This window comes from Mesocricetus auratus, unplaced genomic scaffold, assembly GCF_017639785.1.
Source record: "Mesocricetus auratus isolate SY011 unplaced genomic scaffold, BCM_Maur_2.0 Super-Scaffold_100004, whole genome shotgun sequence".
NCBI classification, from domain to species: domain Eukaryota; kingdom Metazoa; phylum Chordata; class Mammalia; order Rodentia; family Cricetidae; genus Mesocricetus; species Mesocricetus auratus.
The window spans coordinates 59,694,379-59,716,797 of NW_024429189.1; the positions used below are offsets into that span (position 1 = coordinate 59,694,379).

Here is a 22,419-nt window from a genome sequence, read left to right on the forward strand (position 1 = left end):
ACCATACCAGGTTAGGCAAATACTACCCTATTAATGCTGACTGAATTAACAGTTGGCACTATTCATCCCCATGGTCTATCCTCACATTACAGATGAGGGAGTGAGGTACAGTGGAGTTCAGTGGCTAGCCCAAGGCCTATAGCTGTTAAGTGGCAGAGCTTCAGTGAAAAGCCATGTTTGCTACTTCTGGTTGCTTTTGGCACACAAATTCCTCTATGGCTGGCACCTATAACGGGAGTCTCTACAGTGGAAATCGGACATCCTCTGCATACTGACCTCAAACTCTGCTCTTCCTTCTCACCTTCAAGAGTTGACTCAGACACTGTGTCTGCCAGAAGTGTTCCCTAGGACCATCTCCCAGGGGAGGGGGTCAGCTGCTCCCACACTCAGAACCTCTCCTGGTTTTTGGGTCAGCAGCACTGACCTGCAAGGCTACATTCCCCACAAGACTACAGACCCTGAGGCCTTGTATCACTAGTAATCCCCAAGTGTTGGGCATGGTCTGAAGAGTGAAGAGAGGGCTATTGAATGGTCCCTCCTGAGCTTTGTCAGGCTGACAGCAGATGGCTTCAGGCTGGCTGCCCAGCTCCTCCTGAGGCCCTGCTGCTAGCACTGGGTAGACAAACCTTGTGCTTTGAGCCCTGAGGCTGATCCCAACAGCAATGCTGATGTGTCTTCCTCCAGCTCTCCCAGTGGGGCGCCTTTGTTGCACCCATTGCCTTCTCTAGTGTCTGCAGCAAATTCCAATGGCCCATCTGCTTGGAGATGGACCCCCTAGTTACACTCAAATTTTAACATCTCATAACCTCTGAACACGCTTACCCAGTCCAAAATATCCAACACAGTCCCCCTAACCTCACACCGCCTTCACCTTGTGACTCTGTGGGTTCCAGCCCCTCTGTCTGGCGTTTCATAAGGAAAGCCATTGAGAACATGGAGTGGGCAATGGCTCCTATACTATAATGTCAAAGAATGCTTAGAATCGGCTCGCAAGCCAGGCAGTGGTGGCGCACGCCTTTAATCCCAGCACTTGGGAGGCAGAAGCTGGAGGATCTCTGTGAGTTCAAGCAGCCTGGTGTACAGAGTGAGTTCCAGGACAGCCGGGATTGTTACACAGAGAAACCCTGTCTCAAAAAACAAAACAACACAGCACAGAATCAGCTCTCAGCTTCTAGACCCCTGCCTGGTTCCCAGGCCCACTGCTACCCGGGCTTTTCCTACTGCTAAAGCAAGAACTCTGCCAGAACAAAGGCAGCAGCCACCATGTGTTTGGAAAGGTTTGGAGTTCTGTTTCTGACCAGCTCTACCACCTCAGGCTAAATAAAGTGCTTCACCTGTCTGAGCCTCAGTCTTCCCATCTGATAACTGGGGCTCCAGAGGCTCTAGGGATTGCTGTGGGCTAGAAAGAGAAAGTGTTCGTGGTAAATATTTCCTCAGTTTAATGAGCCTTTCAAGAAAGGAAATACCTCCAGAGGCCTAAAAATTAGGATAATGCTTAGCAAGACAATTTGGTAACATCTATCTAAGTCAAGAGACAAGGGCCAGGGTCAGAACACTGGTAGAGAGGGACACTCAGGGAGCCACACATAGAAGCAATCTCTGGTGGGCACAAGCAACCATGAAAAACTGAAAATGTTCAGCTCATACCTAGGCACTTGGGAGGTTAAAGACAGAGGTTCACAACAAAACAAAACAAACCAACACCCCCCCCAATGTTATCTTTTCCCCCCCTTTTTTTGAGACATGGTCTGGCTATCTAGCCTAGAATTCATTATGTAGCCCAGGCTGACCTCAAACTCTGTATCCTCCTGCCCCTGCCTCCAAGGTCTAAGACTAAGATTACATCCATGTACCACTATGTCCAACTAAGGCACGCCATTCAAATCAAGTAAAAACAGACAGTCTGGAGAAATGACTCAGTTGGTAAAGTGTCTACTGTGTGAACACAAGCGCCTGTTTACAAACCCTAGCGCCAGCTTACAGGAGTCTTGGTCTCTTTAAAAGATTTCCAGAGGAGCTGCATGTGGTAGTGCATGTCTCTAATCTCAACACTCAAGAGCTACAGCAGGAGGATAGCCATGGATTCCAGGCAGGTTTGGGCTATAGAATGAGACCTTGTTTCAACCCCCATCTTCATTCCCCAACGCCCCCAAAACTAAAACAGGCTGTGAGAGGGTGGCCAGCTGCCCAGTGTTGTCTTGGTCTCCCCTGTCTGGTTTCAACAATGTGTCACTCATACTGTGGCATAACAGGCAGACCTCAGCCTTGCTCTCCCAGCAGGTCAGACGGCAGGGCTCTCCTATGGGATGCCTTCCAGAGGTAGGTGGGCAGCAGCAGGCTGTATCAGTGGGCTGTCTTATGTGGCCTAGGGAGCAGGAACCAACTTGCCCCCTTTCACAACCACCCCCGGCTCTCTCTGTAAAATGTCAGCAAGCTAGGGAAGGGGGGCGGAGAGACAGGCAAGCTGTTAACCCGCAAGATGCTGGAGCGTGGGTGGTGCAGGCCCAGGCTCCCAGACAGCTATTTTGGCATGTGCTATGATGGTGTTCAGTCCTGGCAGGGGAGAGGCCTCTCTGTGGGAGCTCCAAATTGGCACTCTGCCAGAAGGGAGGGGGAGCAGGTTTCTGCAAGTAGAGGGAGAGGGTGCTGGGTACAAGTGGGAGTCCACTCACTGAACCCAGGCTATCAAAGGGTCCTCTGAACCCATCTTCCGAATACTTTTCCCCTGCACCTAATAAAAGATCACAGATGTACCCCTCTTCTCTAGGTCCGGCCATTAAGAATCACGATGGATGTTTTTCAGGCTCAGGCTGCCTACCAGGATTTCTACAGGTAGCTGCACCTGCTGAAGGGACCCTGAGGGCCACTTTCCGGGGGCAGAGCACCTCATGCATTTATGGCAACTCTCTTGTGAGGTCCAAACCTCTCACCAAACCCACAGACTATCTGAGGCTCTGTAGGGTACACAAAGGGGAGGGTTAATAAGCAGGGTAGGCTTTGGGCTGAGCTCCAGGGTGAACTTCATGACCTTTCTGAGCCTTGGTCTTTTTCATCTATAAAATGGAAGCAAAACCTCCTAGGTCACTGTTGAGTCGTTCTACGGAATCAAAGGGCTTATGAGCTTATAGCACCCGTTAGTGGCCAGAAGAAAGATGGCCTGGGTATCACTCACCTGGACACAGCTGAGTGGAGAGGGACAGCATGAGTGTTCTTCTCAGTTCTCTCACACACCCTCCCTGCTGTGGACAGCTCGAGGTGTCACAAACCTGCTCTAACCTGCTCTAGGCTGAGGCAGGGGCAAGGGTAAGGCATCAGGCATTTGGTCTATGCTCTGGCCTAGGCTTTCCCACCTGGGCATGAGTGCCAGCCAGGCTCTGGGCTGAGAGCCGAGAGGGTGGGAGACCACACTACAGCCACACTATAGAGACCTTGACACTCTGAGGGCTTCTAGGGACCTTACATGAAACACGAGGTAGTGACTGAGACAATAGCACAGGAATGGCTCCAGGGAGGGGAACTGCGAGCCTAGAGCCCTGGTTCTCAACCTTCCCAACGCTGCAACCCTTTAATACAGTTCCCCATATTGTGGTGACCCCAACCATTATTTCCATCGCTACCTCATAACTGTAATTTTGCTAACTGTGATGAATCATATAAATCTCTGTGTTTTCCTATGGTCTTAGTGGACCCCGGTGAAAGGGTCAGTCAATCCCAGAGGGGTCAGGACTCACAGATTGAGAGCCACTGGCCTAGAGGCAAGAGTAGTATTTCACCTTCCTGAACACAGGGTCCCTTCCCTAAGCTGACAGAGGCAGGAAGGGGGTGGGCGGCATGTTTCGAGGGCTGGGTGAGGATCTCAGAAAGCAGGTAGGCCTTGGGGTCCTAATGTGACGCAAATGAACATGGCCCTGGCTGGCTATGAGACCTTGGCTGAGTCACGGTTGCCTCAACCTTCAGGGACAGAGAAGGGTGGAGCCAAGTGATATGGAAATACACACCCCTGGTTACTGGCTTCACTGGGCAGCTAGAGTCTTCAGGTAACTCACCAGCAGAAGGAGTATGGGTCCACCCACAGCAGGTGCAAGTGGCCCGGCAAAAGGAAATTCTCCTGGCCTGCTGTCCTCCCCACAGTAGTCTTGGTCCCCTGCTGGTCACAGATATTACTGGCAGGTCCCTGGGGCAGCTCAAGAACATTGAAGCCCTTTGGCCCTCTAAGGCAGATGAAGAGACCAGCTCAGCCCAAGCTTCAAAGCTAGCCAGCCTGCCCATCAACTTCCTCCCCTCTGTCTGGGGGAACGTGGAGAATTCTGGAAAGACTTCCAGGAAGATGAAGGCTGGCTGTGGCTCTCATGCCCAACCCCAGCTCCCAAGCCTAGGCTTTCTCTGCTCAGGGATCAGAGTCCTTCCTCGGTCCTTGACTGAAAGGACACCTTCTCTCTCTCTCACACTTTCTCATAGTAAGTACAAATCCTGGTCAGTCCGCACGCTGGGATTTTACTTTTGCCACAGTGACAAAATGACAGACAGACAAGGCCCATTCCCTCCCCTGACCAGCAAGCCAGAAACTGGTCCATGTGACAGGGACCAAGAGAACTCGTCCTTCTTTTTACACAGGAGCCAGCTCCATATCTGAGCACATGGCAGAGGGGAGCAAAGAGCAGGGTGCCCCCAGCTAAGGCACTGCGGTCCCTTCTTCCCCAAGCTGGCGAGAACCCAAGGGCTTCTACAGCCACCTGGACTGTTCCCAGCACTAGCCTGAGCAAGACAATTGATTCACTCAGAGAGGTTCCTTTTGCCCCCAGACATCCTGGCGCCACAGACAGGGTTCTCACCTTGGAAAGAGAGGCATCCCTCAGTGTGTCTCTCCATTCATTGAAAACCACCCCAAACAGGGGCTGTCTCTGCTCATGCTGCAGGCACCTCTGCCAGCCTTGTCTTCAGGACTAGGCTCACAGGCCCGTGTGGCATGGCCTCTAAATGAGACCTATTGTGTCAAGCTTGCTCCGCAGGTGTCCCCTGCCCTCCGGGAGCTTATGACTTTGAGACTAATGAAGGGCTAGGATGGCAGAGCAGACACACGGGCTCCCAGGGGCTTGGACAACCAAAGCTCCTTCTGTCGAAAACGTGTGTGGTGCCAGGAAATTTCTGATGCCCCTGGGGCGCAAAACCAAATAATCAACAAGCTAAGTGACCTGCCTAGGACCAAGCTGCTGGCAAAAGGCCAGGGGGTGAGTCCTTCCCTCTGCTTGGATCTGGCTGGTTCTGGGAAACTGTCCTCCCACCAGAGACTGATCAACTCTTGGGTTCAGAGAGCCTGCATGTAAAGATGCCACTAGGTCCACTCGGGTGGAGAACAGCCGGACAGCCTGGGTTATAGCAGACCCCCTCCTCCTGTAAGAAGGGGCTGACAGTTCCCAGCATGAACAAGTGGAGTGGGATGGACTTGGAGATGGGAAGAATCTATAAACTGAGGAAGTCACAGCTCAGCTCTGTGTCTCACTGGCCTACAAAGAGGGAGGAGATGGCAAACTGCTCCCTAGACCCCCACCCAGTGATGCCAACTGCATGGGGGGCAGGGGCAGGCTTGAGGGGAGACACCAGACACTGTTCTTCCTGACTTGACCACAAGTGGCACACGTGTGTGGCCCAGTCACCACCACCCTGCCAAGCCCACAGCAGACACTGCTAAGCGTTGGTGGACTCTGCAAGCCAGCCAAGGTCCAGATACAGATTTCAACATTGCTTCAGCAGTCCCCACCCATCAGGCTGTCATCTATGACCGTGTCTTCTGGACCATTCACTTATGAGTACCATCAGCCCCAAGGGTTAAGTGTAAGTGGGGTAGGAGAAGCAGTGTGGTAAAATGCAGAGGCTGAACGTCCAAGAAGAAATAAGAGCTGGGTTATGAATGAGCATGGAGCCTGGGAAAGATGGAGGGATGGTTTTATCTGGGGCACTTTAGACTTAGCAGCAGCCAGCAAAGGGGGCAGAACTACATGAGCAGTATTAGTTAAAAGAACAGAACCTAGAGCAGAGGCACTATTCCAAATGTCTACTCATCCTGCCACCTGGCCATCGAGTGAAGTGAAAGGAGGCCAGCCCCACTGGGCACAGATCCTAAACACCCAAGTCTGCCAAAGGAGCCCTTTCACCCACTATGACCCCCAGTGTCTTCAGTCTTTGAAAGCACTGCTGCCCTGGTACAGTGCTCCAAAGCACATCCACTGCATCCATGCCTCTAGAGGCGTCCTGATTTTTCCTCCCTATAAGCACCCTAGAGGATCACTTCCCATCCCAGGGTGGTGTGACCCTGTGTCTCTCCAGTTGTGTATTCTAGAAAAACGCCCAGGCTCACTTCTAGAGCCAAAGAGCCAGACACGCCAATGGTAAGGTCTAAGAATCTGACCATCTTGTAGCTCTCCTGGCCTCTGTGGTGTGTTTGGAATTCCGGTATAGAATGTAGATTTTGGAATTAGACCATCCTGAGTGTAAATGGCTGTGTGTCTTGGCCTCTTATGTGCTGTGTGACTCTGGGCAAATGGCTCCCCTCTCTGATAGTTTATTTCACCTATAAAAATGGAAAAATCGAATCTATCCTGCATATTTTAGAGAATTATATAAAGGCACTCATCACTTCTGCTTGCTCTTCTTGTTGAACGTGCTCAAGGCTCATCCCTGCATCCACAAGCCTGTGTGCTCTTCAAAATGGGCACAGCCACAGGTCAGAAGCACTCAACACTTGGTGCCCTAAGGGCAGCAACAGGAAGCCTTCAGAGGAGCCCCTCCCTCCCCCTCAGGAGCCTGTGAACACTGGAGGCTACATCCTGCAGAGCTGGGTGTAAACTGCTCTGATCTTGCAGGGCTGAGTAACAAGACTGAGGTATTGGAAGCTTTCCTGCCTGCCCTGTCTTATGTGATACTGAAGCCTGAGAGGCTTCACAAAAGCCCACCGAGCTCCATCTGCCAGTGCAAGGATCCAGATCTCTTGTGTGTGGTGTGTGCTCAGCAACACACTGCAGGTGCAGAGAGCAGGGCCTTGGCTAGGGAGAGCCAGGCAGAGGGCATGGGTCAGCACCACAGGCACACCACCCCCACAACAGAGGAAAACCACACAGGTTATTAGCAGGTAAATCTACCCTGGAAAGAGCCCAGGCAAAGCTCAGAAGGGGCCAAATGCAGCAAAGCCTTAAACCAGCCACAAAAAGTAAGAGGGAGGTCCTGGGCAGAGTCCAAGAGGTCAGAGTCCAGTCAGCTAAGGCTCTAGGGTCCTTAGCTGATTGGCTGCAAGCTATTCAGCCACCACAGAAATTCAGAGGTCAGAAAGAAAACCGATCAGAGATCAGGTGGGATACTCCTGGGTGGTACCTTATACCAAAGCTTTCAGGGTAGGTGTAGGTGAGCACACATGCGGCGGGCTGCACCCTTCCCCCAATTTCTCAGCACAGTCGTGGTCAAAGCTCTGTCACGGATACAATACGGTGAGAGAATGTCTGGAGAGGGGGGCAAGATGAAGATTGAACAGCCAACCCTAACTCAAAACTACAGCCCCTTTCCAAAGCAAGAGCTAGAAGAAGGTGTGGGAGAAGTAGGTATCTTCATGCTATTTAAGAGGAAATTAGAGCAAAACGCTAGGCACCAACAGTCCCAAGAAGTTTAAAACATTGTGTAATTTAATCAGTGACCTGGGGACAGACATGTGCCATGGCAAATCACAGTGACCACAATCAGCAGATGCCAAGCCGTGGTAGTTGGCAGGCAGGTACCAGAGAAGCACGAAGGGCGGCATGACCGCCCCCACCGCGCTGGTAAAAAGGAGGCTCAGGAAGACCGTCAAAAAGAGTGGTGACCAGTCGTAGGGTTCCTGACTGCTGGTGTCAAGGAGTTGAGGTCACTCTTGTCTCCCTGCGGGAAGGTTAGGAGCTGACACTATCCAGGCACTAAGGACGAAGCGCACGACACAGCCGGTGCCAGCTCGCGCACCACCCGGACCGACTGTGCCAGGCACTTGGATGCCCACGCCGGGACAGCCCGTCCCGCCGCCGCCCCGCTCACCTGTGCCCGAAGAGCCGCAGCCCCGGGAAGCGCCTCTTGGTCAGGCGCCGTGGCGCCTTGTCCGGCTCGGGACCCGCGTCGCGCTCGGAGCCGCTGGACGAGGCGGAGGCCGACTCCGAGTCGCTGCTCCGAGCCTCGGGGCTGGGGTCCCGCGGCTCCATCCGGCCCTAGCCCCGGCCGGCGGTGGGCCCGCGGGAGACGCCCATGCCGGGCCGGCGGCCGGGGCTCAGCACGCCCGCTCCGCACCGCCTGCCGAGCTCATGGCGAGCGCGCGCTCCGCCCGCCCTGTGCTGCGCGTCCCCGCGCCCCACTCCCAGGTGCCGGGGAAGCGGCCTCCGCTCCAGGAAGTGCCGACAGCCGCGGCCGCAGGACCCCGCATAGCTGGCCGGGCCTCTGCCTGCCCGCCCGCCGCCGAGCACGCCCCCTCGGCCGCACAGCCGCACTCGCCCTACGGCGCCCTCTGCCGGCCTCAGGCCGGGTCTCAAGCCCGTCGAGGTGGCCTCGGGGCGGGACTTACTAAGGTACCACCCCCAGCTCCGCCGCCAGCATGCCTAGATGGGACTGACTTCCTGGCCTGTGCCGCTCAAGCTGTTCCCAGATGTACGGTCTCCTCCCGCTCCCTTTAGTCCTCCTCCACCAAACAACCTACATGATCAAAGCGTACTCCCGCGAGGGCGCCTGTCACCACCTCTTCTCCCGCATCCACAAGTTATATATTGCTCTTTCGCACCCACACAGCCACTGTTACCCCCTTGCCTCTCCATATCACACCCACCAACAAAAGTCACACAAAGCTCTCCCTGCAACAGCAGACACGCCCCCTCACATCTAATTACCCTCAGTCGTTACTCAACTCACACTTTCCTGTCACATCCAAGATACCAAAGTCTTTCAGTGACCTGCACACACTCACAAAGAACTTCAGTATTCCTCAGTGTCATCCCGCCACAGCTGCTCACAATGGCTTCAGTCCTGCACACACTCAAAGGTATGGACTTCTTCCCAGCACAACGTCCAACAACCCTTGATGGGTCATACCACAGGGATGACCCATGCACTTCCTACACATTCAAATGTGCATAAGGACAGCACTGCTACCTACACATTCGTTCACATATGCACTGAACAAAATGTCTCCTAGACAGATATCTCCGAGGGCAATGGTTACAGGACCTCATCTCTCTTTCATACACACATCCAGAAATGAGACCAAGTGGAACCAGCAGTCACCAGGAAACACACCATCACACATGTTTGGGGATCCACAACTCAGGTGGCCTCTAGACACCGCAGGGCTGTGGCAGGGAGGCCTAGAAGCCAGAGACCTTGGTCTACCTCTGCTCCAAACCATGCCGCCCTAATGCCTGCCCTGGAAGTTTGCCCTCTGTTCTAGAAAGCCACATCCTGTGTTGCCCTCACTTTCACCCTCTCCTCCGGGGCTCCGGCAGCCTGTTTTCCATGCTGAGCCTACCACAAACAGCCAAAGCTTAGGGGGCTGTGACCCACCAACAAGCCTGTGATTCTGAGCAACAGCCAACACCCAGAGTCCAGCACCCTCTCTGATACACTGAGTTTCCCGTAGGCATGGAGACGCTGGACTCCAGATCTCCAGCCAGCCACGGGGGTCTGGGTGGATAGGAAGATGGCCGGACCCTGGCTTCCTGGGGCATATATGCGTTCTTTGAGGAGGTCTTCGGGTGGTTATCACCAAGCTCTGTGGCACAAACTGGGGCAGCTGAAGATCCTGCTGAGTTTACGCAGGTCTTGGATGGCACAGGGAAAACTGTAGTATCACATTGAGTACCACAGTCTTGGGAGGGCTTCTTTCCTGACACCCCTGCCATTCTCTCTCTACTCCCATTCTGGAGAGAAGCCGTATTCCACGCAAGCCTGGAAACATCAGCATTGTCCTCACACCTCTGGTGCTTGTGGCTCCGTGGAACTACTGGGAAACGGATGGGTGATCCCACCCATCCTTCCACACCAGAGAGAAAGTTCATAGAGAAATGGAGGTATCTGTGCCCAACCCAGGCCACCCTTGTACCTACTGTGTCTGGGGAACCTCAGCAGGGATCTGTGGCACGTCCCAGGAGCGGGAGCGCCACATCTGCCTCAGTGCCCCCGGCAGCTCGGCCTCTTTCGTCCCCAGCACCTTCGCGAGGCCCAGAGCTGCAGCCGCATCGCAGCCTCCCCCAGCGCTGTGGCCAGCCCCCGGTGCGCTCATCCTGCCCAGCGACTCTCTTCCTCTTTCCGCACTTCCTGACTGGGGGGGGCCGGGGGCGGCTGCTAGAGGCCGGCCGGAGGCCGAAGCCTAGGACCACAGGGCCTGTCGGCGCCTTCCGCTGACTGGGGCAGAAGACTGGCCAGGGGCACAGAGCTGCACGGGAGTGCAGGGGGCAGGTGGGGACAAGCCCAGCCTAGCAGTCAAGAGACAACCCCCAAGCAAGAGTCAAAAGCTGCCAGGCAGCCAGTAGACCTGCCTGGGCTGGAATCTCATCCCAGCTCCAGTATGCCTTTCCTTTCCAAACAACTTCTGAGTTTCATCTCTTGAACCTGTTAAGGTCTCTTACTTTATGACATAGCTCCAGGCTCGCTGGCCCCAGGGTACCAAGCCTGTCTGTATCCGGCTCTCTTAGCATCTTGTATGCACGACACCGTACGACAGAACTATGCACACAGCGTGGTGGTGTATTGAAAAGGGCTGTGGAGGGAGCTGGACGAGGCCAGTTAATGTTCAGTTTCTCCCATCTGCTAGCAGTGTGACCTGGACCAAGACATAAATCTTCTACAGTCACTTTACTTTTTTTTTTTTTTTTTTTTAGGAACAAGGCTATAAACAATAAACCAGTGAATACGTCTGTCAGAGAGTTTTGGGGAGCCTCAGTTTTCTCATCTGTAGAATGGACTATAAATTGGACTCGTTGGGTTGTAAGTGAATTAAGAGGTAAAAGAGTTTATATACTATTTAGGAAATATTTATTGGTGCATTGTTATGCATGAGGCACTGTATTAGAGCAGGGAGCTAGGAAGCAAGTTCTACCTTCACGGAACTGAGCCCAGTAGGGGAAAACAGTCAGGAAACAAGCATTCCATGCATGCCAGGTAATGAGATGTGCAACTGAGAGAGGGGCGAGAGAGAGAGAGAGAGAGAGAGAGAGAGAGAGAGAGAGAGAGAGAGAGAGAGAGAGAGAGAGAGAGATGCGAAATGATGAAGGGGGAAGAGAGTGATAATCGGGGACCAGGCAAGGAGGTGACATTTGAGAATAGACCCAAACGGATCAGGATCATGAGCGTGGACCATGCGACATCTGTGGATGTGGAGTGAAGCTCAGTAAAGCAAGAGGCTTTATGGCTGAAGAACTGGAAGGCACGAGGATGCTGGAAGGTCTGGAAAAGTCCCCTGAGGCCAGACTGCCCGGAGATCAAGGCTACCCTGGAGGCTTAGCAAACATTGTAAGGGCCAAAGCTTCAGGCTGTCTGAGGGACGGAGCTGAGCCTTTCCCAAGAACTCGAGTCACTCAGCCTTCTCATTAGTTCTTTGGTTGTGTGTATGTCTGTGAATTTCTTGAGGACAGAAGCAGTGTCAGCTCACCAAGCATGAACGCTGCAGAGTCTGCTGACAGTGCTACCTGACCTGGGCTTTACCCTGGTATTCCTGTGACTAGAACATGGTAGCTTTCAATAACTTACCTGAGGAATGCATACCTTGAATAATTAATACTCATTCTAATAAGCACTTCAATGTCAGAAACCTTACTGAATATATACTTATCTCATTGAATTATTTAATTATACCCTATGAGGTATAGCTTGTTATTTTCCTCTTTGTAAATAAAAAAAAAATGAAACTGAGTGTGAAGGTGCATGCCTTTAGTTTTATCACTTGGGAAGCTGAGGCAGGTGGATCTCTGTGAGGGCCAGCCTTTTCTACATAGCAAGTTCTAAGCCAGCCAGAGCTACATAGTAAGACTTGGTCTTAAAAACAAAACAACAAAGCACGTACACACAAAACTACAATTATTTCTGTGTGCTTGTACATGTGCATGTGTGTGTGTGTGTGTGTGTACTTGTACCACATGTGTAGAGGGCAGAAGACTCTGCTTGTGAGAGTTGGTTCTCTCCTTCAGCATGTGAATCCTGAAAATCAAGCTCATGGCATTAGGTTTACAGCAAGCATCTTTGCTCTCTGAGCCTGTGTGCAGAAACAGAGGCACAGAGCTGCCAATCTTACTAGTCTAAGATCTTCTTGTATTGAGATTACGAATCTAAACCTCTCAACAAAAAATAGACAAAAAAAAAAAAAAAGAATCTAGCCAGTGGTGGTGATGGCACACACCTTTAATTCTAGCACTTGGGAGACAGAGGCAGGTGAATCTCTGAGTTTGAGGCCAGCCTGGTCTACAGAGCGAGTTTCAGGACAGCCAGGACTACATAGAAAAACCCTGTCTCAAAAAAAAACAAAAACCAAACAAACAAAAACCTGAACAAAACAATCACAGGTCTAAGCTCTCTTGTTGCCTCTCTAAGGTTTGAATGCATGGTCATTCTCTGCACCCGTTTTCTCAGTTGCTGTCCCTTGAACAGGAACATAGCCCCTCTGAGTCCTTCAAGAAAGGCTCTTTGTGGTGTGGCCTCTCAGAGACCTGACCCACCAGACCAAGGTCTATTCTAGAAGGAGGCTGTGGCAAGGCCCAGCGTTCCTCTCCCAGGCATTCTGCAAGGAGCTCTAGCAGTTAAACAGAGGAAATGGGGCTGGGCTTGTTTTCCATCTGGACAGCAGAGAGCAGGAAATGGTGCTCCTGGAGGGGAAGCCAGGCGGCCAGAGGCTTTGAGTTGCAGGATAACTATGACTATGCGACCAGGGCCACTTGGGGCTCATACTACAAAGCTGTCAATAGCAGCAGGTTGGGTGGGGAGGACAAGGCTGGGAGGCACAGGTGTACAGGACTAGAAGATATCTGCCCTTGGTAGTTCTTAGGATATGTGCCAGCACTGGGATGCTGGGGACCCCTCAGAACACACCCAGGTACACACAGGAAGAGGAATCTGGGTAAGGAAATTATTCTGGGCTTTGCTGAAGCCCCTGAGGATGAGGTGTTCCACTTTCTGTGGCCTGGATGAGCAAGTGGGAGCTGGGGAAAAGAAATGTACCAGGCCACCAAATGCTCAACCCATGACCTGGACATCCCCTGCCCTCAAAACCTGCCAAGCCTCCTCCTTGGCTTGACCTTCAGGCTTCTTGTATCCAGACTTCTCTTGCTTTCTTACCTCCTTGACCAGACTTTCCCTATGGAGGTTTTCTTTCAGCTTACATTATGCAAGGGTGTGCTTTTGTAGTAGATGCTTAACAAACAAAATTTCCCTGCTTTTTTCATGCTCTCTCAATAGTGGACCTGACCCCTGATTTTCCTCCTGCCTGAGCAGTATGCTGATTGTACTATCTTGCTGTCATGGTGGTCCTTGTCGTTTTGTCAGTTGGAGTCTTCATCCTTCAGACCCCAACCCAAGCAACAGAGCTGAGAGTGGAAAGAGCTCATGACAGAGTCCCTTACTCGCACTTCATCCCATTAACCTAAGACTTGATTCCTTTCTATTCTATTTTATGATGTTTATATATTTGTTTTTCCAGTCCCGGGGTATGAACCTAGGTCCTCTTGCATGCTACTGTTCTACCACACTAAGCTATGCCCTTACCCCTGTAGTGAGTGATAAGGTCTCAGTCTGTTGCCCATGGTAACCTCAAACTTACTGTGTATCCATCCCAGTGCTGTTGGTGACAGATGGGATTTGAAGAAGCTCCCCCTGGGTGGCTTCGTGGAAGCTGTGAGCAGACAGAGTGTAGACATGGAAGGGGTGGGACTTTCCCCCTGGGCCAGGGGGTACAGCCCCAGCATGGGCGCTTAGCAGTCAAAGGCAGCTCTTCGGACCATCATCATTTGGAAGTCACCCTTTGGCTCCCTCCCGATCCCCACATTGAAGGTAAGAGGGGAGCTTGGATGGTTCTCTCTTAGCTTCAGCAGGATCTGCCTCTAGAGACAGTTCCCTTTTGCCCCCAGTTGATTATACAAAACCCCTAGGTCAGGACAGAAAGGTACCTGACAATCCTCCCACACCCTGGTGGAGTCACAAGCTTGAAATACAGAGAAAACTGTCAGTACCCCCCCACACCCCCTCCAGATGTCAGCACTCGGTATGGAGCCCAAAGAAAGGTCACCTCCAATGACAGGCCAGACCCTTGGAAGCCCACGAGGTTGAGGGCTTTGGAATGAAATAGATCAGATTAAATTTCCTGTTGTGTGGTCTTAAGACATTGCTTAACTCCTCTGAAGCTTCCTAGATTGTGTCAGTGACCTTGAGGGAACTCCAGCTCTACTCTGCACACCTCGTTCCCAGGTCATCTGTGGCACTCAAAAGCCTGGAATCTAATCCTAGTCTCTTCCCCGCTCCCTTCCATGCCACTAGAGAGGTTTACCAGCCTGCATGGACCCCTGTCCTTGGGCGGTGGCCCTTAGGGGCTCTTCTGAAAGCCCTATTGTGAATATGTATCGACAAAAACAAGAGACTTTCTGATGCCCTCACTTCTTCCCAACACCCCTGGGAACCTCCTCAAGACCACAGCTACCTCTTAGCAACCTTGGACATACCCAAATAGCTTAGGGTGTGCTGGGGACACATCCCAAACTCCTTATGTCAAAATGAAGTCTGATGAAACCCTCTTCCGGACTGCCAACTGCTACTCGAAGGCCTTAGAATGAGTCTGTTCCCGCCTTTGGCTCTGCGGGTCCTGGCCGTTCACTCCCTCTTCTGCGAGAACCTCCAACTGGAGGAAGGAGTTCCGGTCATGGCCTGGGCTCCTGCTCTTACAAAGGAAGGAAAATGGACGGACCCCCAACTTCCGGCTTCCTCTGGCTCCCCTGCTACAGCTCAGCTCTCTGCCCCCGGTTTTTGCATTTTTAATTCGGGACAGAATGTGATCTCTCGCAAGCTTCTTGCTTTATCCTGTTGCTATTTAAATTACAAATCGGCCCCATCTCCCAGTCACTCCAGAGTTATTTTTAGCTTCTGGTAAATAGCAGCAGGGAGAGTAGGATCAGGTGCCCCTCCCTCGAGGAGCTGTGTCCCCGCGGCTGTGTGCCCGCCGCGGGGGGCACCCTCCCTGCCAACTGGCGCCACTAGCGTCCTGGGAGGGTGGAGGGATAAGGGAGCAGTGGGGGCTGGGACACGCTCAGTTCCTGCTCTTAGCGTCGGCTGGCTTTGCTATCCTCAGTTCCCACTACTTGGCATTGCTCACAGGCAGCTTCCACCATCCTTCCTGGAATCCCCTAACCGGTCCAACCCTAGGAAAGATCTAGCTGGCATTTCACTACTTCCCTGGAGTCAGGAACTGTATGTCCATTGCCTGTGTCGTCCTTCAAGCCACACTATAAAGTGGGTATCATTGTTCCCATTTTCCATATGTGGAAACAGGGTTAGAGGTGAAAGCTTCACAACTCAGAAGGCGCTGGGACTCTCAGCCCCCAAGCCAGTGGGATGCAGGATCCACACCTTATGTCTCTGTGCTGAGGTGGATGGGTGCATTAGTGGGCTTCCAGTACAGGTGTGCAGTCCCATCTACTGGTTCAGGGGTAGTGCTTGGCTGCTGGGCCGCATCTGGCCCAATGCCTGATTGTATAGGATCCTGCGAGCTGTGAATGGTTTTTCCATTTCTCGAAACAGGAAGAAGCCAAAGAATAATATTCAGTGACAGTGAGATTATATGAAGTGTAAAGTTCAGGGTCTGTAAGTAAAGCTTTAGAGGAAGCCAGGCACACTTATTCGTTTACACATTGTCTACAACTGCTTTTGTACCACTGTCAGGGCTGAGTAGCTGTGACAGGAGGGAGCTCATGACTTGTAAAGCCTAAAATATTTACCGTCTGGCCTTGTGCAAGATCCTCTTGTCAAGGAAAAAGACTGAGCCCCGTAGTCCAAGTCAGGCAGTGTATGGGCAGGGTCAGAACTCCACAGCCATGACAGCAGGTACAGGGACACCTGCTGTGAGCCACACCCAGCAAGTCATCTCTGTTCTACTCTTTTTATCCAGAATCTTTCTCTTTGACTTCTCCATAGGTGAGACTAGTGGTTTTCAAACTGGCTGAACTACCAGAGTTATAGGAGAGGTTTACAGATCTAGACTCTAATTCCAGTTGGCCCAGAGGAGGATGTCCAAGGGTAAGGATTTTGTTTTGTTTTGTTTTTGTTTTTCTTGACAGGGTTTCTCTGTGTAGCTTTAGATCCTGTCCTGGAACTAGCTCTTGTAGACCAGACTGGTCTTGAGCTCAGAGATCCGCCTGCCTCTGCCTCCCAACTGCTGGGTCTAAAGGCGTCCACGAACACCACCCAGCCCAAGGGTAGGGTTTAAGAAACCCTACTCCATTGTTTCATTGTTTTTCTTGATGTCTTACCAGGGATTGATCCTAGAGTGCCACACATGCTAACCAAGCACTCAGCCATTTAGCTACAACTTGAGCCTTAAAAATGTGGCTTGGAGAGATGGCTTAAGAGCTTCTACTGGTCTTGTCCTAGACCCAGGTTTGGTTCCCAGTATACATGCTGTGGCTTACACTCACCTGTAAATCCAATTCCAGGGCATCAGACCCCCTTTTCTGGACTCTTTAGGATTCTATACCCCAATTGGTGTGCAGGTTCACACACATATACATAAATTTAAAAAACATTTAAAAATTCATTTGAAATGACATGCCCAGGTGGTCTGGCTTGGTAACTACTAGGCATAACAGTTAGAGGAAGCCCACGGACAACAAACTGGGCATCCCTCACACCCTGCTGCCTTCCTTAGCTGGGTTACCACTCCAAGTCTCTTGAACCCAACCCTAACTGGTTAGGACTCCTGCCAGTGTTTGGGGAATACCTTATCCCCAACCCAGACACAGATGTGCGGCATGAGGGCTCTATGTTCTGTCCTGCTCTTTTTGATGGGAATTTATTGGAAATCAGGTCCTTTCTAACCCAAACAGAAACCTCCCCACTCCAGTTCTAACCGGCTCTGTGTTCCAGCAGTGACGCTGGGAGGGTGACACTGGGAGACGACAGGAGCTTCTTCCCAGCAGGCCCCTCCTCCCTAGAAGCTTCTGCTGGTCCTGCTGAAAGCCCCTGTGGTCCTCACTTGCCTCAGAAGCAGCCGGGCCTCTGTCCTGCTTCAGCCTGCACCCCCTCTCTTGCCCTCATATTTCCATGCCCCCCCCCCCCGCTTCTGCCTGAAAGCCTTTTCTCTCCGTGAAGGGCTTTCAACTGCTTTTCTTAGCAACTCCTCACAGCAGGATTGGAGGGTTAGCTGTGAGCCAGAGCTTTATGGAACTGTGGCAGGCAGAGGATGTGAAAAAGGGCCACAGTAGACGCCTGAGCTCCTGAGAGCCCAGGGACAATGGCAGCACCGGCCAGCAGGCCTCTCAAGACCTCCCACATGGCTGTTAGCTGCTTCCTCTGTCTCCCCCTCCCTCTCCTCCTCCTCCAAAGGCTCAAAGGGCCCAGAGCTGCTTCCTCCTTCCAGGCCTCTACCTGGGGTCTCTCCTTGCCTTAGTGCCTTGCCCAGCTCTAGTGCTAAGACTAGACGCCTGGCTGACCTCAGCATGTGAAGAGCATCCGCACAATGGGTCCTGCCCTGGTACAGTCCTCAGAAGAGACCCAACTTGGTTGCTCTGCATCCTTGATGGCTTGGGGCCTCCGTGCTGGCCCATGGAGGAGCTTCTTCATGGGGGAGTTTCAGTCCTTACAGCTCTTCCCCACCCTATGTGTGTTCATCACAGAGCATCTTGTGTATCAGTCTTTTAACGATGCTCTCGGGTTCACGGTTCTCCAGGCCTCTAGCCGTGCCTGGCCTGCTTTCCAGCAGACAGGCTACGTTTCCCTGACTTGTATCTAGGGAAAATCCTAATATGGTGCTTTTTGTATGAGCCCAGACAGCTAAGCATGTGTTTCTTTGATCAGATCTCCTGACTCCCGAATCAATAATATTTCTTCCGGGATTCTGCATGGTCTGCTCTACCCCCAGAGGCACTTTCAGGAACTCCTCTAGCTCAACTAGAGGCCCCAGCAGAGGATACTTTCTTTTTAGCAGGGTTCTGGAAGAGCTTGGTAATGGAGCCAAGTATGCTCATGATTCTCAGAGTGCAGGTAGGGCCCTTGGGAACCTAACCATTTCCTCTGAGCATCCCACTTCAGGATGGTGATAGTTCCCTCTCCATCTTCCCTCGAGTGATGGAGACCTAATGGCTTCATAGCCATTAAGGCCCTTTCAGTTCTCAGGGCTGGGCCAGTTTTATGATCCTTCTTCCCAGAGGTCGGAGGAGAACCAGGGCAGTGTCAGACACACCCAAGCCCCTTGTGGTTGCCAGTAGACTTGTCTCCTTCCATCAGGTTAATGGCTTTAAGGGATGCAGATGCACATTGGGATGTCCTTACTGGACCCTCCAAAGAAAGTCACTCTGTGCCAAGGCTTGATGGGGGAAGCAAGTTCTAGGTGTGCCCATTTCCTCCCTTCCACCTGGGGACCACCCTTATTGTGAGGAACAGCACACTCTCTCACAAACATCTCACTCCAGGTCATTACAATGGCCTCTGGGACCCACTCCAGCTGTTTCTGACAGGGGATTCTTTGAACTGAGATGGCAGGACCAGGGAAGTGAGATCTTACATAGGCAGATGATAGATTAACTAATATGTTGTTTGGACAATGGGGGTGGGGTGTCTGGACAGTGGATGCTAATGTAGACCTCCTGTGACACAGGGGGCTTGGTGGGAGTGGCCTTCCCCATTTCTGGGCGGTCGGTTTCTAGCTGTTGTGGCAGAGGGCACTTCCTATCCATCAGTTGTGCTTAGCACAGGGACAGTCCACAGGAGGGCCCAGAGGAGGGAGGCTGAATGCACAGGGCTTGCTTGCTTCTTCTGGAGAAAGACCAGAAGACATCTCTCCTCTCCCCAGCACATAGAGATTTGTAAGGACTAATCTTGGTGGACTTTCTCCTAGAACAGAGACACAGCACTAGGCACACAATTGTCACTCAGTAATTAGATGCTGAACGAACAGATCTTTCACAGTTCGGTAAGGGAGGGTACCCCTGCATCCCTTCTGAATTCCCAGCCCCTACAGCAGAACCAGGCAGGCGCCAGGTGGGTGCATCGTGAACTCTGGTAGTTCAGTGCTGATTTCGGGGTGGTCCCCGCGCCATGCCCTCTCGGTCCCCATCCTCCTTACCTGTAAGACACCTGCTTTCGGAGGTGCATTTGGCGGAATCGCTCTTCCACTAGGGGTCCTGCAGCCACACTTCGGTTACCCTCGGGCCAGGGTTGAAAGACCTCCGCCTCCTCCCCTCGCCGGCAGCGTCGCCGCACCACCTCCTCCTCCACAGGCCGGGCGCCGGCGGCCCTTTCCCGGTGCGGTCCTCCTCCCCCTGGCCCCTCCGCCATCCTTCAGCGGCCCGCGTCCGTGCTCCCGAGGCCTGGCAGGGATCCCACCAAAGTTCAGAGTCTCGAGCGCTCCCGGGCAGGGGGCGCCGGGCAGGGAGAAAGGCAAAGAGGAGATAGATCTTGCACGTCAGTTGCGACGCTGCGCCCAGACGACAGGGTCCCGAAGCTGAGGGGCGCCGCGCCTGAGAAAGGCCGGCGGAGATGCTCCTGAGCCCTGGGGAGACTGTGTCCTTGGAAGGGTAGGGATGCTGCGTGGAGCGCTGCCGGAGTGAACCCCGGACGGCCGGAGCCGCAGGACAAGCCTAGTCGGAGCTCTGTAGCTGCAGACGCCTGCACCAGAGTGTCACTTAGAGACACTGGCAAACCGTGGGGTCCGAGGGGCGGGCGTCGCCTAGCGCCGCTTGACCGACCCGGGGTCCCGGGAGAGCGAGACCGGTGCAGCCGGCCGCGGTCACCAACCTCGCTGGGTACTCGAGGCCTGGGTGCCGGACGCTGCCCCGGCTTACCTCTGCGCCCCTGCCCTGGCACTGGTACCGGCTACACGGCACCTGCCAATCATAGCTCCACCTGTCACTCAGCCTCAGTGATGCACCCCCCCCCTTCTGTCCCGCGTTTTCCGGCTTTGCATTCGCTGTTGCTGTAGGCAGGTGGGGGGGGGGGGACAGGGGCGGTGACACGAGGCAGCTTTAACCCTGTCGGTGCTGTGGGAGTAGAGATCAAGTTGGATTGAGGAAGGGGCACAGGAAACATGCAGATTACATCAATCTCTAGGTACATCTCGGAATTGTGGGAACTCCGTCTCCAGGCCTAGAGCTCTCAGGACCAGGGCTTAAGCTGGATCAAAGTGAGATGTGTGTAAAGCCATAGCTCTCAACCCTGGGATGTTCAGCCTCCCGGAAGTCCTCTAAGCTGCTGGATTCAGGGTATCCTAGAGAGCTAAATCAGTATCTTCTAGGACAGAAGCTTTTAGGAGAGGGGAGGAGGCAGGGGGCCAAAAAGAGCTAGAGGCTTCCATATGGTTCCTCTTGGGTTTCCCTGGCTTCTTAGTTCCATGCCTGCCTTTATACTATCTCCTCTTGGGCTTGGGGGTGTTCACTAAGTGAACATTTCATTTGGACCATTGCAGATCCTGGGTGAGTCCTAAGATCTAATGTCTATTTGTGACCCAGACTTTATCCTGCTGAAGTTGACCTATGACCACAGATCCCCCTCCATGCAGTATTTAATGGCTATGTTTTGCCTATACTCCAGCCTGGCATTCAAGGCTCATATCCCACCGTCCAGCCCCATCCAGCTCCATCCAGCCGTTTCCTCTTAGGCATTTTGTTCTGGAACTGGTTGGTTCTTCACAGCATCATTTAGGTTGTCCCCTCTACCTGAAATGTACTTCTGAGTGTAGATTTTACATTCTGAGGCTCCCTTAAAAGCTTTCTCTTCCAAAATGGCTCCTCGGTTGACCCAGGTGAGTGGCGTCCTCCTAGCCTTCCTTGGCCTCTGTGCAGATGTCTAGTAGTCTCTGTCTTTCCTGCTGTGAGTGTGGGAAAGTGGGAGAAGCCAGACTCACATAGGTAGAGACTGGGCTGCTTGGGATTTTCTGATATTCTCCATCCTGGCTGTGGTTGTCCTGCTCTATGCCTTTGCTTAGGTTACCCATTGCCTAGAGTCTGTTCTCTTCTCTGTCTCTCATACGGGAAGCACATCCTTCCTTCAAAGTCCATTTCCAAAGTCGTCATCCCCACTAGCAATAGTGACCATCTCATTTATCCCTAACCACATCCCTGGGTGGTAGGTATTATCACTTCCTCCATGCTGTAGAGAAGGATCCAGAAATGACATTCAATGATTTAGTTGCTCAAAATAGTTCATGATGAGTGGCAGTGCACTTGGATTTAAACCCAGGCCTCTGGTACCAGCACTCATGTCCTTTTCCTCCGCTGCTGTGGAAAGGAAACCCTCCCTCCTCTCTGCTCTATAAACTTCCAAAGGTCTGCTACCACTTAGCTTCCCACATCTTAGTGGCCCAGCAAGCCCCTTTTGGATAAAGGAATTAGATTAAACTTCCTTGGCCACAAAGGATTGCTTTCTCCCCAAAGCCAAGTTATAAAGAACGCTGCTGCTGGAGGATGGGAAGCCCACCTTTGGACCCCAGCTGCCCTTGAGCCTTCCCTTCTAGGACTCTGGGCTTTGATTTCCAAGCAACCTGGCCCAGAGTAGCCTCCTACACCATGAATTATGGTAGTGCTGGCTGGGTTTGACATTCACTCGCCAGCTGCCTAGCTGCTGGGTTCCTGGGTTGGGTTTTTGTTTAGCTCTTTCCTGCAGAGCTTTCCCCCACTTAGCGCTTTTTAAAATGGGCTTCATTCCATCATCCACACACCTCCCTACTTAGGGCTAGCTGCTGGCTGCATTATCTTTAAGCTAGGGCTTGGCTTCCTTCCCAAGAAGAGAAAAATGAAGCTCTCCCTGGCCAGCCTCACCACCTTCGGCAGCCTTTTGTCCTTGTATCTTACTCCTCCGGTCCCAGCCCACCCAGAGAACAGTTACTGGTGTCTACTGCATAATGGCTCTGGCACTAAGCATTTTCCTGGCAAGTTTTCATTGACTTCTCAAACAGCTTTAGGAGGGTGGGTACCATTTTACAGATGAGCTCAGTGGGGCTTGGAGACAATAGGTAGATTAGGGCACATCCTTCAGAGACCATGTACTTAGCCACTCGGATGACCAAGCAACTTGGACTGATTTGAAGCTGAGTGTCCTGGCCTATTTCCTCCATGTCCAGGGAGACCCACAGGTTACTTGTTACCTACACCAGATAGGTGTCCGTTTTGGTCCGATGATTCCTGATCCAGTCTGGCTCTCCTGGGTCTAGAGCCTTGCTTGGCCCATCTCTGTTTATGGTTT

The 22,419-nt window shown here is 52.5% G+C and overlaps 1 protein-coding gene across 11 annotated transcripts in view; it reads right to left on the bottom strand.

Annotated features, from left to right (window-relative positions):
- Dgkz (diacylglycerol kinase zeta) overlaps positions 1-19,881 on the bottom strand; it is a 41,765-nt gene extending 21,884 nt beyond the window's left edge. For 3 of the 11 annotated variants that reach the window (XM_040745851.1, XM_013120906.3, XM_021231756.2), the window contains exon 1: positions 10,101-10,291. In XM_040745851.1, coding sequence (XP_040601785.1) covers positions 10,101-10,276 — 176 coding nt within the window. In that variant the 5' untranslated portion in view covers positions 10,277-10,291. Of the gene's footprint in view, positions 1-4,832; positions 4,865-8,052; positions 8,451-10,100; positions 10,292-19,306 lie in introns of those variants that run through there. The other 8 variants (XM_040745853.1, XM_040745852.1, XM_021231747.2 and 5 more) reach the window with 7 other exon arrangements.
- Positions 19,882-22,419: the final 2,538 nt, after the last annotated feature.